This window comes from Crotalus tigris, unplaced genomic scaffold (genome assembly GCF_016545835.1).
Source record: "Crotalus tigris isolate CLP2741 ecotype Arizona unplaced genomic scaffold, ASM1654583v1 scf7180000018362.2422785, whole genome shotgun sequence".
Taxonomy (NCBI): Eukaryota; Metazoa; Chordata; class Lepidosauria; order Squamata; family Viperidae; genus Crotalus; species Crotalus tigris.
In genome coordinates this window covers 561,992-580,491 of record NW_024096964.1, presented here as the reverse complement: position 1 = coordinate 580,491, position 18,500 = coordinate 561,992, and the positions used below count along the sequence as shown (strand labels likewise).

The 18,500-nt window shown below is 39.4% G+C and overlaps 1 protein-coding gene across 2 annotated transcripts; it reads left to right on the top strand.

The window, feature by feature from the left end:
- Positions 1-38: 38 nt before the first annotated feature.
- COPS4 (COP9 signalosome subunit 4) lies at positions 39-17,778 on the top strand. 2 transcript variants are annotated; one of them, XM_039350850.1, is made up of 10 exons: positions 39-252; positions 4,698-4,777; positions 6,393-6,544; positions 7,528-7,631; positions 9,047-9,200; positions 9,793-9,943; positions 11,855-12,025; positions 13,437-13,552; positions 14,748-14,832; positions 17,336-17,778. In XM_039350850.1, the coding sequence occupies exons 1-10, from the start codon at positions 179-181 to the stop codon at positions 17,467-17,469; spliced, it is 1,221 nt and encodes a 406-aa protein (XP_039206784.1). In that variant the 5' UTR covers positions 39-178; the 3' UTR covers positions 17,470-17,778. The 2 variants fall into 2 exon arrangements, with proteins under 2 accessions (XP_039206784.1, XP_039206785.1); XM_039350851.1 differs by lacking the exon at positions 39-252 and adding an exon at positions 357-466.
- Positions 17,779-18,500: the final 722 nt, after the last annotated feature.

Sequence of the window (18,500 nt, the reverse complement as noted above, 5' to 3'; positions counted from 1 at the left end):
CCGCCCACCTGTCTCTAGCCGCTTCCGGCAGTGGAGGAGAGAAACAGAGAGAAAGAGAGAGAAAGCGCAGCGCCCAACCGCTCTAGGCGGGCCGGCTCTGTGGTTACTCAGCGGCTTCCGAGCCCGTGCCGTCTTCCCACCCGGGCGGGACGGGCGAGTCTGGCAACGGGGGAGCAAGATGGCGGCTTCCGTCAGACAGGAGCTGACCCAGCTCATGAGCTCCAGCGGCTCCCACAAGGACCTGGCGGGGAAGTGAGTGAAGCGGCCCCAACGGCCGTTTTTTTTCCCCCTCTTGGTGGCTGATAGCGGATCGGGAAGGGGTGGGAATAGATAAATAAGCCGGAGCGAGTCTCCATTCTGAGGTTCTGGAAAGGCCGGAGTGGGGTTGTTAACCGAGGGAAGCCATGGATGGGCCTACAGGAGCGAGTGACTAGTTTGGGGTTCGGAGCTGGAGACCCAGGTTCAGGTCAGTTACTCTTTCTCAGCATCTTTTCGGATTATTGATACAGGGTAACATACACACACCCAGCATAATATAATAAATAAAAAAGAATGGTAGCGAATCGTAGCAGATGTATTTTATTTTGTATGTATTTATGATTGGATTTTTATCTCGCCTTTAGTTTATGAAACTCGAGGTGTATATAATGCTCCCGTAACAACAACCCTGTGAGGTAGGCTAGGCTGAGAAAAGTCATCTCCCCATACTTAAGGGAGGATTGACACCCAGGTTTCTACCTTAGCACCAACTTTTATTATACGCTTATAACTTAGTGCAGTACAAACACAGAGTAAAGCAATGCAGTAATATGATACAATTAACTAAAGCATAAATATAAAACAGCTAATTAACAAAAATCCAGGACTTATGATAATTAGATTTTGAGAGCATTGGTTCAAGACTGCAAACATACCTAATACTGCTGCCTCCTATTTTCCTCACAATGACCCTGTCAAGTGGGTTAGGCTGAGTGATTGACCCATAGCTCTAGCTGGTTTTCATGCCTAAGACAGGCCTACAATTCACAAGCTTCTGATTTTTACGCCAGCACAATAACTACACCAAGTTGGGTCTCTCTTAATTTCTGTACATTCAAAGTAAACAGGTGAAAATCTGCTTTTTAGTGATTACATAGGCGCTTTTTAAAACAAAAAAGCATGTTCATCTCACAATTGCTGGAAACCAGGCTATAGTTCAAGAACACAATGGGAGATCTGAGTCAAAGGTGTATTCTAGTTAATCCTCAAAAGCTAAACAGATAGAAGACTGCCATAAAATAGCCAATGTAGGCTAGACTGGAAAATGTTTTTTTTAAATCCTGGAATAAAGCAATGGCAATTATTTAATTATTGTGGCCAAGAAAACACCATGGACATTAAGTTACCAGAGTTGAGTTTGGCTCAGATATGACTTGACTTGATTTGAAAATGGGATTCCATGCTGGCAGGTTCCCTTGCCTGCCACTGCAGTCAGCTCCATATGTAGACAGCAGAATATTTGCCAACAGTCAGAATATTTCATCCAAGTGCTGTCAGAATTGAGATTAACAATATTGTATGCACCTCAGTATCTTCAAGGGAAGGTCAAAAAAGAAAAGAGGTATTCATGACTACTCCATTGAATCTCTGCTTCTTTGTGTGCACCAACATATATACAAAAGGACCAGGTTTCAAAGTACAGTACTGCATCTGCTATTTGACTCAGTTTTTCCTAATCCTCTGCTCCCAATTCCACTGTGGAGAGGTTAACTGCTAAAGACTACTTTGCTAAACAAGAAAATGTTCACAAGATGGATGATTTCTAAGAAAATGGGAAAGAGAAAACATGAACTTGACTGAACTGGTGCAGGTTCTAGGAATTGACTGCCTACTGCTGCAATAGTTGAAGACTTTCTCTTTCCCCCCATTACAGAAGGAAAAGTACTTAAAGTATTTAGATGTTAACATTTCTCTTTGGACTGAAAATATCTGTAGAATGGAAACCTGCTCTCAGAATAACTTTTTCACCTGTAATCTCCAGTGCGTGTCACAAGAATTTTCAGAAACTTTCAGAAGAAATTAAAGCATGTCTAAGAAGTTATGTAGGGGTAGGAATCAATTCAGTCTCTCTCTCACACACTGCTGACTGAGCATTTATTCTTTACTATGAATTACAATAAAGAACTAGTTCCACTTTATGTCTCTATACAATGACCTATTTTTATTCTAAGTTAATACACATATTAATAGCTACTTGCAAACTTAACATAACTAAAAAATTGTATATGCATTTATCAAGCATCTCTAAAAGTTTCTTGCAATTTAAGTATCAACATTGCTCCTGCTTTCACTTCAAGTTAGAAAAGCCATCTGCTGTCTAAAGTGGAAGAAGAAAAGAACACACACAAACATGTTTTTTCTAATCTAAACCCCTTGCCAGCATCTGTCCAATCTTTTTTTGCCACTCTAATGGTTGTCAGTCCAGGACTATCTTCTTATATATTTGCCTTTTCCATTACTAACTTGGTTTCTTTTTGGTTTGCTGCAGATATCTTCTGATTCTCTATTCTTTGCTTCTTCAACTAGTTACTACTGCTTAGTCACCTGTTTTTTCCAATTGCCTCTGTCATTGTTAATATCACCTGTAGGCCCTAAAGCAGAGATGGGCAATTATGGCCACTTTATGAGGGGGGAGGGGGGGACATCAACACACAGAATTCCTGATCCAGCATGACTGGCTCAGGATTTCTGGGAGTTAAAGTCCACAAGTCATAAAGTTGCCTACCCTAAAGTTACCCTCCACTTATTTACTTTGAGTGTTATTACATTATCTCAAAAAGAAAAAAAACATATACAGTACAGTACCCTATTCCAGGCTGTAGATGCTCCAAGGAGTTAGGACTTTTTCTAATCATCTTTATGCCTTCAGCCATGTCCCTATCAGGCCACCAAAGAAAACAAACTTTACTCTTAATACTATTTATAATGCTGAAAGCATTAGTTTCTTGTCTCCTGGCAGCTCATCATATTGAATGAAAAGCAGAATATTTTAAAACAGTATTTTGGCAGCTCTCTGGACATTGGATGTTGGTTTTAGTGTAAGCTCAGGAAATAATATAAAATTGAATTTAAACATCAATTCACTTTTTTGTACAATCTTGCAATATTAAATAATAATAATAATAATAATAATAATAATAATAATAATAAAGTTGGAAGGGACCCTGGAGGTCATCTAGTCCAACCCCCTGATCAGGCAGGAAATCTATACCATTTCAGACAAATGGCTATCTGAATACGTCTAGCAGAGCTAACCAAAATTATACAAAAATTGTTCCATATTCTCATGTAAAAGAATTTGAAAACTGGCAAACCAAATCAAGGCAGTTCTTTAGGGTTAATGAGGTCTGGCAGAACCTGTCTGACCTCTTGAACACCTCAGCTCATCATCTAAGCACAATTGGATCTGGCTAATACTGGCATGTATAGTCGAAGCTATGGTTTTCTCAGTAGTAATGTACAGCTACGAAGAGTTGGCTCATAAGGAAGGCTGAGCGCTGAAAAATGGATGCTTTCGAATTTGTGGTGCTAGAGAAGACCCTTCAAAGTCCCTTGGACGGCAAGGACAACAGATCAGTCAATCCTTCAGGAAATCAACTCTGACTGTCCTTTGGAAGGACAGATACTGAAGTTGAAGCTCAAATACTTTGGCCACCAAACGAGAAGAGAGGACTCATTGGAGAAGACCTGATGCTGGGAAAGATGGAAGGCAAAAGGAGAAGGGGGCGGCAGAGGATGTGATGGTTAGATAGCGTTATTGATTCAATGAATTTGGCAAACTCCAGGAAACAGTGGAGGACAGGGAGGCCTGGCATGCAGTGGTCCATGAGGTCACAAAGAGTCATACACAACTTAGTGACTAAACAACAAGACTGGCATGAAATCCCATTGGGGAATTTTAATGTAGGAAGACAGCAATAGCAAATTGTTTCTATATTTCAGCTAAAAAAAAGACACAAATGTGTTAGCAATTGAGGGCATCTGTACTTTGGTGGAAGTTGCAGAAATATGGCAAGTATAAGATTATATCCAACAGCCTTCCTCAAAAACCAAAAATGATAGCCTCTCTATTCTGAAAACAAAACGGTCATCCAAATTTTAGATCTGCTGCCATCATAAACAATATTCCAGGAAATAAGGAATCGAAGAATAGGGTAACTTTTATAGGTTTATGCAGTGGTTCTCAACCTGTGGGTCGGGACCCCATTTGGGGTCAAACGACCATTTCACGGGGGTCGCCAAACAACGCAGTCCGCCAATTTTTTCCCCCTTTTCCTTAGCTGTGCTACTCCCTTTTATTCTATTGGCTTTTGAAAGCCAATAGAATAGATTCTCTTGAATAGAGTCTAATTCTATTAGCTTTCAAAAGCCAATAGGAATTGTCCAGGCTGTCTCTGCCCTGCTGAGCCCGCCAAAAGTCCCATTCTGCAAACAGTGCTGCACCAGTTGAGTAGTCCTTGACTTACAACCGGTTGAGTAGTCCTCGATTTACGACCGGTTGGGGGTCGCGGCATTAAAAAAGTTGAGAACCACTGGGTTAAGGAAAAGCATTCAAGCTTATTTGTATAGTATTATCTAAAAATTGAAAGAAATGAAATACAAAGTTCCTATTTAGAATGCAGAGCTAATTGCCATTTATTTTTATAACTTTCTGGCAGGTATCGACAGATATTGGAGAAAGCAATTCAGCTGTCAGGAGTGGAACAACTGGAAGCTTTAAAAGCTTTTGTAGAAGCAAGTGAGTTTATTAAACTGCAGTTGGTGTTGCATGACAATGTGGTACATACTGAACTGCTGTCAGGAAAAGGATATTGAGTAGTGTCACAATTATATATTTAACCAGATGTTTATAGAGTTTTGCTTTATTAATTAATTGAATTATGCACATTTGGACATTTTTAATAAAATTGAAGCAATTTATTTCTTGACTTACATTTTTTATCATCCTATTCCAGTGGTGGCAAACCTATGGCACAGGTGCCAGAGGCGGCACTCAGAGCCCTCTCTGTGGGCATGCGCGCCGTCGCCCCCGTCCTAGGCCTTCAGCTGGGTTTTATAAAACCTTTTCGCTTTAGGCCTCCGCCGCCATGTGCAAAAAAAAAAAGGTTCAATCAATCAATTTCAACTTCTCGCAGGGAAAAAAAAGTTGGAATTGATTGATTGAACTTTTTAGTCCCAGCCAGTCTGCCGTTACCACCGTAGCCATGCCCACCCAATGGGCCACACCCACCCAATGGGCCACGCCCACCCAATGGGCCACACCCACCCAATGGGCCATGCTCACCGGGCACCCGATGATGCATAATTGGGTTTTGGGTTGCAGTTTGGGCACTCGGTCTCTAAATGATTCGCCATCACTGTCCTATTCATTTGCATAGCCTTTGGAATATTACAAAACAGGCACGATAGAAGAACTGACAATTTAATGGGAACAGTTTTACTATACACAAAGTGGAGAGCTTAACTAAAATCTCTGGCTTTATATTTATAACTAAATTTTGGAGATTTCATAGTTGTTCTTAATAAACCCTGGCGTTCTTTGTTGAATATATTTATTTGTAGTAAAGCCAGCTAGGAATTACTCCTGTTGAGAATGCTTGGGATCACAACTTGTGATGAGTGAAAAACTGATTTTCTGAGTTGCTCTGGGATTTTTTTCTTTTTTCTTGGTTTATAAAGTGTCAAATTTTAATAATCTGAATTCTTTACAAGTAACTTGACTTTCTTGTTCCTGTGCATGTAATACTTTCCAGTGGCTAAAAAATGATATTTTAATTGTTTGTTATGGTAAGAGTTTCTGTGTAATTGGGCCATATTTTGTAACTATGAAAAATAGTTATTTTTGTGTCCACGAGATTGGAAGTTCTTGTTCAAGGAAAGTACTTAGGAGTGGATTGTTAAAAATAAATTTTAAGAAAGCAAGGGAGGTTAGAAATACTGTAGGAAACACTGTAATGAAATTTCTGAATATTTCTCATTAGTCCAAAGGAATCACTTTGCAAAATAACTTTACTAGCATAAATATTTGAACACCTGAACCTCATTATTGTTCTGAATCGCTTGTGTTGTTGCAGATTGAGCAAGTTCTTATCTGCCTGCTTCTGGATTATGTAATTTGGCATTGTGGTAGCATATTAGCAAAGCAAAACTATGGAATAGAACTCTGGTGTGCTGGTGCAGAAATTTTATGTCCCATACAATCATTAGATAGTTCAGAGGTTGGAAACTTTGCCCTAGAAACTGTTGGCTTATTTAATTGTTCAGGCTTACTAAGAAAATGAGTTATGATCAGAGTACCGTTTAAAATGACAACACAAAAATGAAATTATTTCTCTTTGTGTCTTTTGTATCAGTGGTAAACGAAAATGTCAGTTTAGTCATTTCACGCCAGTTGCTGACTGATTTTTGCACGCATCTTCCAAGTCTTCCTGATAGTACAGCCAAAGAAATCTACCACTTCACATTGGAAAAGATCCAACCTCGTGTAATTTCATTTGAGGAGCAGGTAAGACAAGACATCATGGATAACACCCCCACCCCAGATCCATACTTAACTGACAATCTTCCAACAGGAGGGAGCAGTTTGTAATTTTATGGCACACCCTTAAAATGTGCTTTAGATTATTGTTGGATCATCAACAGATTTTGAAGCAGTTGTCACAAGGAGGGATGTGCTATGGGGAGAGAGAACTGTAGCTGAAGAGGAATCCCCCCCAGTAGCATTTGGGTTTCTGTTATATTCAACTATTATTCAGCATATATCTTTGCATTGGAAGCATTTCACTGGTCACTTGATTAACCACTTGTTTGTTTCAGCTTTGAAACTACTAGACTATAACCAGAAAACCCTGGTTACGTATCTCAACATGCTTTTGCTGCTAGGCAGTTTTGTATTGCAATTTTTTTCTTTTAAATTGTTCATACTTTGGTTTGATACAAGAAGAAACCTCTAAGAATGTTTTTAAAAGAATTGTAGGAAGAAAATATGTATCAAATGACGTGCTTCCCATGTAATGACAACATGTATGTTGTTTTCTTTCTATGTCATTATGCTTGTTATTTGGTTCTTTGATTGCAGTAAATTTTCATTCATTCAAAACAAAACAAAACAAACAACAAAAAGAACCATAGCAAAACTCTCTTGGGATTCACCTTGTTGATGGATTTCATTTGGTAGATCAGTGACAATCACTCCTGTGTAAATAAGAGTCGTCATTTATCTGATTACCTAGATATTGTTACCAAGGCCATCCATCCTGAAATACATTGAATTCTAGTTAACAGGTTCATTTTCAGAGATTGGGGGAAAATGCTTGTTCTGCGAATATTTCCTCAATACATTTGTTTTGTCGACGAGGATCCTGTCAAAAGTCTGTTGGATGGGGAAAAATAGAAACAGAAGCACAAAGGCCACTGGAAAATAACCATCTTTCAGATAAGATAAGTGGGTTATAGTTTATTCTATGCCTTTGCTCTCTCTTCCTTCAGGTTGCTTCTATAAGACAACATCTGGCATCCATTTATGAGAAAGAAGAGGATTGGCGGAACGCCGCACAAGTGCTGGTGGGGATTCCTCTTGAAACAGGACAAAAGTAAATAGAACAGTTATTCCTTTTTTCTTTAACACAAAAAATTGGTATGTTCTTTGCCTTTTTTCAGTACTTTTCACTCTAAAGTATTTGTGTCGTTATTGCTCTCTCACACACAATATAGTATAGAACGGGTAGGCAACCTTGGTTCTTTTATGACTCGTGGACTTCAACTCCCAGAATTCCTGAGCCAGCCATGCTGAGGGGAAAGGGAGAGATTTCCAAGCTGAGCCATGCTGGCTCAGGAATTCTGGGAGTTGAAGTCCACGAGTCATAAAAGAGCCAAGGTTGCCTACCCCTGGTATAGAAACTTAATCGTTATCAACTATTATCTTTGAAGCAGAAACATATAACTCATTTCAGCAAGCTTCTAAAAGTCTTATCCTTGTTGGCATCCTTTGTGTTAATGTCAAGTTTTTATGTTAAAATGCTTATCTCAGAAAGTGGCAGCACATGACTGATCTTAGGCAGCTGAAGTAAGTTTGGTCTAATTATTGCGGTATTTATCTGGAAGATCATCTAGGGAATACTTACCCAGTAAATGGATCAAGACCTAAAAAATATCCCCTCAGAGGCAAACTGCATCTGTATGCCTCCCTGAAAAAGTTAGGCAGGAGCTAACTTGAGGATATTTTTACTTTAGGTAATACTTAAAACTGAGCCATTTAGCAATAGGATAGGGTTGTTGTATTCCTGATTATAAAAGGATGCAGTTTTGTGCCAGCTGCATTTTAATAGTCTGCTTCCTTAAGCTACTGTAATTGAAGCTATGGGTCTGTCTCTTAAAACTTGTAGCCCACATCTTGCTTCTTGTTAGAAACAATATTCTGGAGGCTTTGTGCTTTGTTTTATTGTTGTAGTTGGTACACTTGATTTTTGTTTAAGCTTTGTGGCCATTTAATTGATTGAATGTGATTTAGATCCAGCCAGTAAATGCTCAGCTCCATACAGTCACCCTAACTCTACCCTGAATTAAGGGATTACAGGGTCTTGAAAAGGGAGTTAATGAGATTTAGATAGGCTGGGTGGAAACTAATTTGAATATCATTTCCTTTGCAAGGTTGTCATTAGCATATTAAATCCAGTCTTTTTTTTTTAATTTGAATAGATATTTCTCAGATAGTGAAAAAAAAAAGCATGGACGTTGAACGGTTCTGACTAGGCATATTGCACTAATCTGGAAGAACAGCTTCTTTTTTATCCCTAGCTATTCATTCTTCGCTGAAAAGGTCCGGCTATTCAGTCATGATAGAATGTGAAATTGCCATCGGTTGTTGAACACAGCCATCTCCAATTTTTTATTTGTACAGTTCTTGCTTTGTTGCAAAATCTTGCAGACTGTTCAAGTGTACTTTCAAAAATGTGTGATGCTGTTCAAATATGGGACTGAAACTGCATCTTCTCCCTCACTATTCAAGGCAGTACAATGTGGATTATAAATTGGAAACGTATCTGAAAATTGCCCGACTTTATCTGGAAGATGATGATCCCGTTCAGGCTGAGGCTTATATAAATAGAGCATCTCTTCTTCAGAATGAATCAACCAATGAGCAGTTACAAATTCATTATAAGGTAAATATTTACAATAGGTTTTGTTTTACAGCTAGCGTAATGCTAGATTATAATACAACTATTAATCTTTAAGGCTCCTTGCATGCTTAGTTATGACTTACTCTTCTGTAATATGCTCTCACGGTGGTCTGTTGTATTAAACAAAATACTTTTAACTAGTAGATATAAGAGCATGTGCTGTATCAATAGGATATTGAGAAATATCCTCTAGGTTTAAAATTGTCCAGTGATCCATGTTTCTTCCCTCAGCAGTAACAATAATAAAAATTGGTGATAGAGCTGATATGCAGAGGCAAAGTTTCACAAAATGCCCTGCTGACAGATATTATTTCCACAGTCTTTTTCTTTTATGCTGCTCTGAACTGATGGCATATATGGTAGCTGCGGCCTCCTCAGAGAGACACATTTCATAATATCCAAACCGAACAGAGCAAATGAAGTCCAAGTAATTGTAGCTGTTTTGATTTAATTTTTGTTTTAAAAATAGCATCAGTGGTTTTGACTGCCATATATAAATGCTATTCTGCAACATTAGAGATGCTATTTTGGCAGCAAAAATGATCTTTAGTTATACATTTGTTCCTTGTTCCAGGTATGCTACGCTCGTGTTCTTGACTACAGAAGGAAATTCATTGAAGCTGCCCAAAGATATAATGAGCTTTCTTATAAAAGCATAGTCCACGAAAGCGAGCGACTCGAAGCACTGAAGCACGCCTTACATTGTACTATCTTAGCCTCAGCAGGTAAAATGATAGGTGAAGATTTATCTCTTGTTTTATTCGAATCTTTGGAATATCCTCAACTTACGACCAGAGCTGAGTCCAAAATTTCTGTTGTTGAGTGACACAGTTGCTAAGTGAATTTTGCCCTAGTTTATGGCTTCTCTTGCCTCAGTTGTTAAGTGAGTCACTGCAGTTGATAAGTTAGTAACCCTGTTGCTTAAGTGAATCTCGTTCCCCCATTGACTTTGTTTGTCAGAAGGTCGCAAAAGGTGATCACAGCAACTGGTCATAAATATGAACCAGTTGGCAAGCATCTGAATTTTGATCCCATGATCATGGGGATGCTGCAAAGGACGTAATTGTGAAAAATGGTCATAGGTCACTTTTCTCCATGTCATTGTAACTTTGAACAGTCACTAAGTGAACTGTTGTAACTTAAGGACTACCTGTCATTATATTACATTACATTAACATAACAGGATATAATGGTATTTTGAGGGGACTTGCATGTAAAAACTCGCTTTCCTAACACTATAAACAACAAACAAGGGCAGAAATGAGTCTTGAATTTTAAAGTACAATTTGTCGAATTCTGTAGGTTTCCTTTATGGGAGTTTAGTTTGTGACTCATGAATGCATTTGTTTAAACAAAATATTCCTAAACGCTTGTTATGAATGTCCCAAGATGTATTCAGATGCCATAGTCTTTCCTCAAACCAGACAGTGCCCTCTTGAACTTAAACCCTGCTGTTTGCAATGAAATTATTTAAAATCTGTATTTTTAAAAGAGCAAATGAGTTACTACTTCAACTCCCAAATTACAGTTTTAGCAGTTCCTTAATTATATTACTAATCCAGAAAATACAGCGTAGGTCTATTGCTAGTCTGTTTCAAACACTAAACAAGAGAGTATGGGATAATTCTCTACTGAAGTTAATAGCGAAAGCTAAATTAGTTCGTTCATTATTCACTGGGTAGGTTCAATGTAATTACACCATACAGAAGGCTTCCCATAAGTCTATAATAAAATCAATTTATTTATAGCAAACACCAGGTTGCTTTTACCAAGACCAAATTAAATGTTTCCCCCTCACACACGCTGAATGAAAGATTTGAGGATCCTTCTATAAAAATTTTCCGTTGCAGTGACAAAGGAGCAAAATTGGTGCAGCGTATTCTAATTGATAATTTCTATATTGTGGTTTTCTGGGACTTGGCCTGACCCTTATAAAAAACTACCAGGCTGATCTTATTTGGAATGTGTTAAAAGTATGTTGCCGGACAGAAATTCCAAGGTGATTCTTGCTACAGCCAACTAGCGGCTGTTAGGTTAGGGGCACAAGTTGTGGATTAATGAGGAAAGTGTAAAATATTAGTCTGCTAGTAAATCATAGCTGAATATTTTTATGACTGTTTTACTTAGTGTAACTGGACTTGTAATATTTGTATTTCGTTTTTTATTTGGGTCTGGACTGTAATAAATCGATTGAAGTAGCAAAACCATGATTAATAGTACATATTTCCCCTATGTTTGCTGTCTTGAGTTATTTATAAAAATAATAAAGGGGGGGCATAAAAATAAATAATGAAATAAAGTGACTGTAATGGGGAATACATGAATGACAGACACTGCGAAGGTTGTAAATGAAGGCATTGGTCGCAAAGTTGTTTTTCATCACTTTTGTAGCTGTGAACAGCTAGTGTCTGAGGCGGTCACTAAACAAAGACTACCTGTAATTGTGTCCAGTTAATCAACAGAAGTCAACCTCAACCTGATGGCATTTTTTCTTAACCACAAGATCAAGTTGGACAAATTGGTTGAAATTCGGCATTGGCAAACAGATCAAGTGAAGAAAAAAGAAAACTGTTGCAGATTTTTACACACTGTACCTGGGCTGGAATAGTTAACTGTATATTCTTGCTGTGTTTCAGGACAGCAGCGCTCCCGAATGTTAGCCACCCTCTTTAAAGATGAAAGATGCCAGCAACTTGCAGCCTACGGGATACTGGAGAAAATGTACCTTGACCGGATTATAAGGGGGAACCAGTTGCAAGAATTTGCTGCCATGCTCATGCCTCACCAGAAAGCAACAACAGCTGATGGTACTTTTATCTTTGCCTAGTATGGGGCATCGTATCTGAAACACTGAATAGGATACACCAAACATTTTTTTTCTTTTCATTTCTTCCCTTCAAAAATGAAGAAAATTGCTCACTGAGTACTTGGCCAGTGTTATACATTGATGTATTGGGGACACGCATTAGATTCAGATGAATCCCAAACTGGTTTTTCCGACACAAACCGGGATTTAGTCCTACATCACAAAGCTGCAGGGCGATGAAGGCCACCCAAACCGCAGGATCTGTATCTGGAGAGGAAAAAATCTGTATTTTTGTTCTCCTGCTTACATATATATGAAAAATAGGATAGACAGGGCAAAGGATGGAACTATGTGACTGACTGGTCTGTCATGTAGAATAGAAAGTTCTAGAGACAGGAATGATTGATTGGCATGCTTTGGAAGGATTATGGAGTCTTCTGTAATGCTGGCTCAGAATGTTCCGTGTTTTTCACTGGATTTATTTCTCTTGAATGCTAGAGCTGTAGTTGAAATAGGTCCAAGAGGAACTGTTTGTGGCTGATTTCTGTCTCTGGTTTCAATTTGTCCTAATCAGCTCTTAGCCTGCTTTCCCAATTCCTTTCCTAAAATCCTTTCTCGCCATAGTTGCTAAGTGAATTTGGCAATCATTTAGTTAGTAACATGGTTGTTAAGTGAATCTAGCTTCCCTATTAACTTTGCTTGTAAAAAGGTCGCAAAAGGTGATCACATGACCCTGGGACATTGCAACCATCATAAATGTGAGTCACTTGCCAAGCATCTGAATTTTGATCACGTGGCCATGAGGATGCTGCAATGGACCTATGTGTGAAAAATGGTCATGTTACTTTTTTTAGTGCCTTTGTAACTTCAAATGGTCACTAAATGAACTGTTGTAAGCCGAGGACTGCCTATAGTAGAGGATTTCAGTTCAGCTGTCTAGTATAAATAATGTCCATTGTTTGTAATCGTAATGGCTTGTTCATTACCTTGGAGCAGGGATCTTCAAATTTGGCCCTTTTATGACTTGTGGGCTTCAACTCCCAGAATTCCTCAGCCAGGCACGCTGACTGAAGAATTCTGGGAGTTGAAGTCCACAAGTCATAAAAGGGCCACATTTGAAGACCTCTGCTTTAGAGTTTTATTGCAAATGATGCCGTTTATGCCAATGACATAAATTGTTGCAGATTCTCTATGTTCAGATTTAACAGATGTTTGGATTTAATGGAACCCCACCTTCCAAAAGAACTGTTAATTGAAAGTTTCATTGTAGTAATATATACATGTTTCTTTCTATTTATTTCTTTTATGGATCATCATTAACACATACTTACACATATATAATGCCGTATGTATTATGCATTGTGTTTATCCGTTTTGTAGCCAAACATATAGTGATATATTTTTCTTCTCAGGTTCTAGTATTTTGGACAGAGCTGTCATTGAACATAACTTGTTATCTGCAAGCAAACTATATAACAATATTACCTTTGAAGAACTCGGAGCTTTATTAGAAATACCTGCAGCCAAGGTCTACATATTTTAGTAATTCATTCATTCTTTCGCTAAACTGTAAATTGTAATGCTGAATCTTTGAGAGTCTGGTGATGGAAGTAGCATAATTGTTGAGTTTATATAAGAAATTGCAAAGATCAGGACACTAAATTGAACTGATTTTAAGAACTGTCAAAACTGAGGGAGAGCTGATCTTTGGACATACTGCAAGAGATGCAAAGACAAAAAAAGATTCATGATGTCGTATTCTTGTTGCTATAGTACTATAATTTGGGATGATGTAGTACAGTGATGGCCAACCTTTTAGAGACCGAGAGCCCAAACTGCAACCCAAAACCCACTTATGTATTGTCGGGTGCCAGGTGGGTGTGGCCCATTGGGTGAGCATAGCCCATTGGGTGGGTATGGCTGTGGTGGTAACAGCAGACTGGCTGAGACTAAAAAGTTCAATCAATCAATTCCAACTGTGCGAGATCTTTTTTTTCCCTGCAAGAAGTTGAAATTGATTGAACCTTTTTTTTTTTTTGCACATGGTGCCGAGGCCTAAAGCAAAAAGGTTTTATAAAACCTGGCTGAAGGCCTAGGACTGGGGCGATGGCGTGCATGCTCACAGAGAGGGCTCTGCGTGCCACCTGTGGCATGCGTGCTACAGGTTCGCCACTACGGATGTTGTATGACATGGTATTTTTTTCCATATATTCCATGCATACCTTCCAGATTTTGGAAAAGGTATTTCAATCTAGTTTTTTAGTTCCCATTTTTAATGTTAGAATTTAACAATCCTATTCATTGGCTCTGTTACTTATCAGCAAATGCCTGCATAATTCTTCTAACCTGTAAATTACATTGTAAAGTAAGACTCACACAGACCCACTCAGAAGTCCTGAGATTAATCTGGGACTTGCTTGGGTTGTTTGTTGATTTTTTAGGCCTTTATTCCACCAGCTCACGGTGGTGAAGCCCAGCATTCAAAACCTCAGCAGCTTAAAGGTACTGGCTAGGGAATTCTGGGAATTGAAGTCCTCAGATCTTAAAGTTGCTGAGGTTGAGAAACAGAGCTGACTCCTGTCACTTCCCCCCCCACAATATCAAACCTTTGGAAGGATGAAAAAGTAAATTAGATACCTTCATATATGTGTCCTAAAAAACATATCAGGACTGCCTTGTTTTGGTCAAGTGAAGCTGATAGGCTACTTTGTTTTGTTTTTCAGGCAGAAAAGATAGCCTCCCAGATGATAACCGAGGGACGTATGAATGGCTTTATTGATCAAATAGATGGAATAGTTCACTTTGAAAGTAAGTTTTGCTATGGGTGACTGGTGCAGGGGTCTTCAAATTTGGCCCTTTTATGACTTGTGGACTTCAATTCCCAGAATTCCTCAGCCAGCGTTGCTGGCTGAGGAATTCTGGGAGTTGAAGTCCACAAGTCATAAAAGGGCCAAGTTTGAAGACCCCTGGTTTAGTGCAACCAGCTAAGTTTCCTCCAGCTGAATAAATGAGCAGCTGGACAGGATTGGCTAACCATTTCTGCTCCATCAGCTTCTGTGCTTAGAAGCTTTTCTGCTTTCAGTGGAGCAAGTGGCCAAAATGGGAACCGCATGATTCAATGCATTTCCATGTTGTTTGTGAAGGAACACTAGGAACATAACAATCTCTGTGCCAGACCAAGCAAAAGGAGGCAATATTGTTTACCAGCTTGCTAAACTTTGCGATAAAGATACAGGTAGTCCCTCAGCACATGAGTAACTGAACCCAGAATTGCAGTCCTAAGTCATACTGGTTGTTAAGCAGGTCACCATGTGACCGATCCAATTTTCTGACATTTTGTTTGCAGCAGTTGTTAAGCAAATTCCTCGATGGTTAGGCAGACCTACTGTTTGCAGTGGGCTTTTTTTTTGGTTGGAAACTGAAAATATATGCCTGTTTCCAGCAAAAGAAGTCATAAATTGCTTTCACATGACCATAGAATGCTGCAAACGGGTGGTAAATGTGGACCAAGTGTCAAAATGTAGTCAGAAGACCATAGGATTGGAATCTGGGTCATAAGTACCTTTTGGGGGATCCATCATAACTCCGAACAGTCTCTAAGCAACTGGTTATTAAATGAGTTATTCTGGGAGTTGAAGTCCACAAGTCATAGAAGGGCCAAGTTTGAAGACCCCTGGTTTAGTGCAACCAGCTAAGTTTCCTCCAGCTGAATAAATGAGCAGCCAGACAGGATTGGCTAACCATTTCTGCTCCATCGTCTATACATCATTTTATGTAAGGCTACAACTTGGAGCAGAGATAAACAACTTGCCTAGTGAAAGTTCTTTTGGAAATAAAGTTTGAAAAAGCCTGTTTCCTAAATAATTGCCTTAATACAGATCTTTTCTCAACCAACCATCTGCCATGTGCTGTGATACCCAGGGCAGAGTGTCTGTTGATTACATTATGTCAAGCCATAAGTAGGAATGTATGGCAAAAGGTTCTTTTTCAGATACTGTGGTCACAATCCTATTCACATAGCTAACATCTGCTGAACTGTGCTCTGTGTTCCCATAGTTAATTGCTTAGTGACAAGAAACATTAACTCTTGCTGAATCCTAGTGCCATTGTCTCTGGCAGTGAAAAGGGACCACAAATTCAAAGCCACAATGTAGAAAATAAGTTTCCTGTGCTATAGGGCAGGGGTCCCCAACCCCTGGTCCATGGACTGGCACCGGGCTGCGGCATGCCAGCAACCGGTCCACACAAACAAGCAAAGCCCCATCCATGAGATGCAGGCAGAACACAAAACCAGCCCCCCTCCCGTCTGCGGAAAAACCTCTTTCCACGGAACCGGTCCCTGATGCCCAAAAGGTTGGGGACCTCTGCTGCTGGGACTTCTTTCTATAATACTATTCAGATGACAGATCACTTTGGAGGTGTCATGTCAACTAGCTACATGATTGTGGTTCTATTAATGACACTGTATCAAGAATTAATCTGAAGTTAGAAGTAGGCTTTCCTGAAGAGTGTCAATTATAATTATAGTGGGAATACCCAAGAGCATTAGAAGTTTTGTCTTCTGAGTCTCTAGTGAAGTGTGAATGTAATAATTTCCAGTGGCCCCAACGGAAGCATAATTCACCCAAATTACTGGATGGTTATTCAGGATACGATGAAAGAATCTTACGTAGTAATAATCATTTTAAAACACTGCTTTTTACAACTACTCCATATCACAACCCTTGTTGTGATAAACAGGTGATCTGGTCCAGGGATAGGCAACCTCGGCTCTTTTATGACTCAGGGACTTCAACTCCCAGAATTCCTGAGTCAGCTATGCTATGAGTCAGGAATTCAGCTATGCTGACTCAGGAATTCTGGGAGTTGAAGTCCATGAGTCATAAAAGAGCCGAGGTTGCCTATCACTGGGTTAGGCTGTGCTGTTTCATCCCTTAGAACAGACATGTCAAACTTGCGACGTGATGTATCGGAACTTTTCCCCCATTGCTGACAATGGGGTAGGCGCGGTTTCCTCATGACGCATCCGGCCTGCGGGCCGGCAGTTTGACACACCCCCCCCCGCCTTAGAATCAGGACTTGGGGCTGAATATTTATATTGGGGACCTCTGTGCTATAGCACCTGTCGGTGATTCTTCCTTCAACCTTCAGATGGCAGTGTATATACAGTGAAAGTGCTCTAAATGTCATGTTCCAAAATATCCAGAATGTTTGCTAATGCTTGTCATGTATAATACTAACTACGTTTATCAGAATGAAAGTTAACCAAAATGAAGATTGCTGATTTTATGTTTTTGTTTGTTTGTTTTAGCTCGTGAAGCCTTACCCACATGGGACAAACAGATCCAATCACTTTGCTTCCAGGTTAACAATCTTTTGGAGAAGATAAGTCAGACGGCTCCAGAATGGACAGCACAGGCAATGGAAGCTCAAATGGCTCAATAGACTTTCTTCTTTTCTCCCCCCCCCCTCTTTGGATGGTGTTTTTTTTTTTTTTCTAAAAATGTGAAATAAACCTAGGAAAATTGAACTTCTGGCTTTGGTTCTACTTGTTGCTGTTAAGAACCTTGATAAGTGACACAGACTGAACATTCTTTTAAGCTGTAATTTAAAAAGAGGAACAGGTTTAAGTTTTATATTAAAGTTTTGGTTGCCATGTAACTTTGAGAATGTTTGTGTGTTGTGAAAATTGAAATTCTGTTCTCTTTAGATAACATTTGCTCCAATAAAAATGGGATGGAAATTGAGCCGTGATTTGGTATCTGGGTACTTCATTTGCCGCATTTTTATTGGTCTTTACCAAAATTAAATTACTATTAAATCAAAAACTGTTAAGCATTAAAATGTAAGTCTTGCCATTTATCTAACAGATACATGTTATCCAAGTAGGCTGAAATATTATATAGGTAGCGCCAAAGGGGCTTTTTCAAAAGGCAACTGGACTTTGTTTTTCCTTGAAGACATTTTGTTTCTCATCCGAGAAGCTTCTTCAGTTCTGACTGAATGGTGGAGGATGGAGGGATTTTATAGTCCTTGCAGTCATCTGGTTGTTAGCACTCTCTCTGAGAGTCATTGAGGCAAATTGGAGGTTTTGTTTGTGCCCTCAGGGTCACCTGAATAGCGCAAATGGGTGTGGAACCAGTGGTTCAGAATATGGACTTTGAAAATGTGGGGAGAGAGGACTGTTGATTTGAAAGAGGGTAAAAGAGACCTTCTACATTAAGATTGAACAGCCCTCAACAAAGGGGGAGGGATATGACATCACTTATCCCCTGTTTATACCACAGTCCTTTCAGCAGTTCCAAGAAGGCTCCACATCAGGGGTAGGCAACCTTGGCTCTTTTATGACTGGTGGACTTCAACTCCCAGAATTCCTGAGCCAGCATGGCTCAGCTTGGAAACTCTCCCTTTCCCCTCAGCATGGCTGGCTCAGGAATTCTGGGAGTTGAAGTCCACGAGTCATAAAAGAGCCAAGG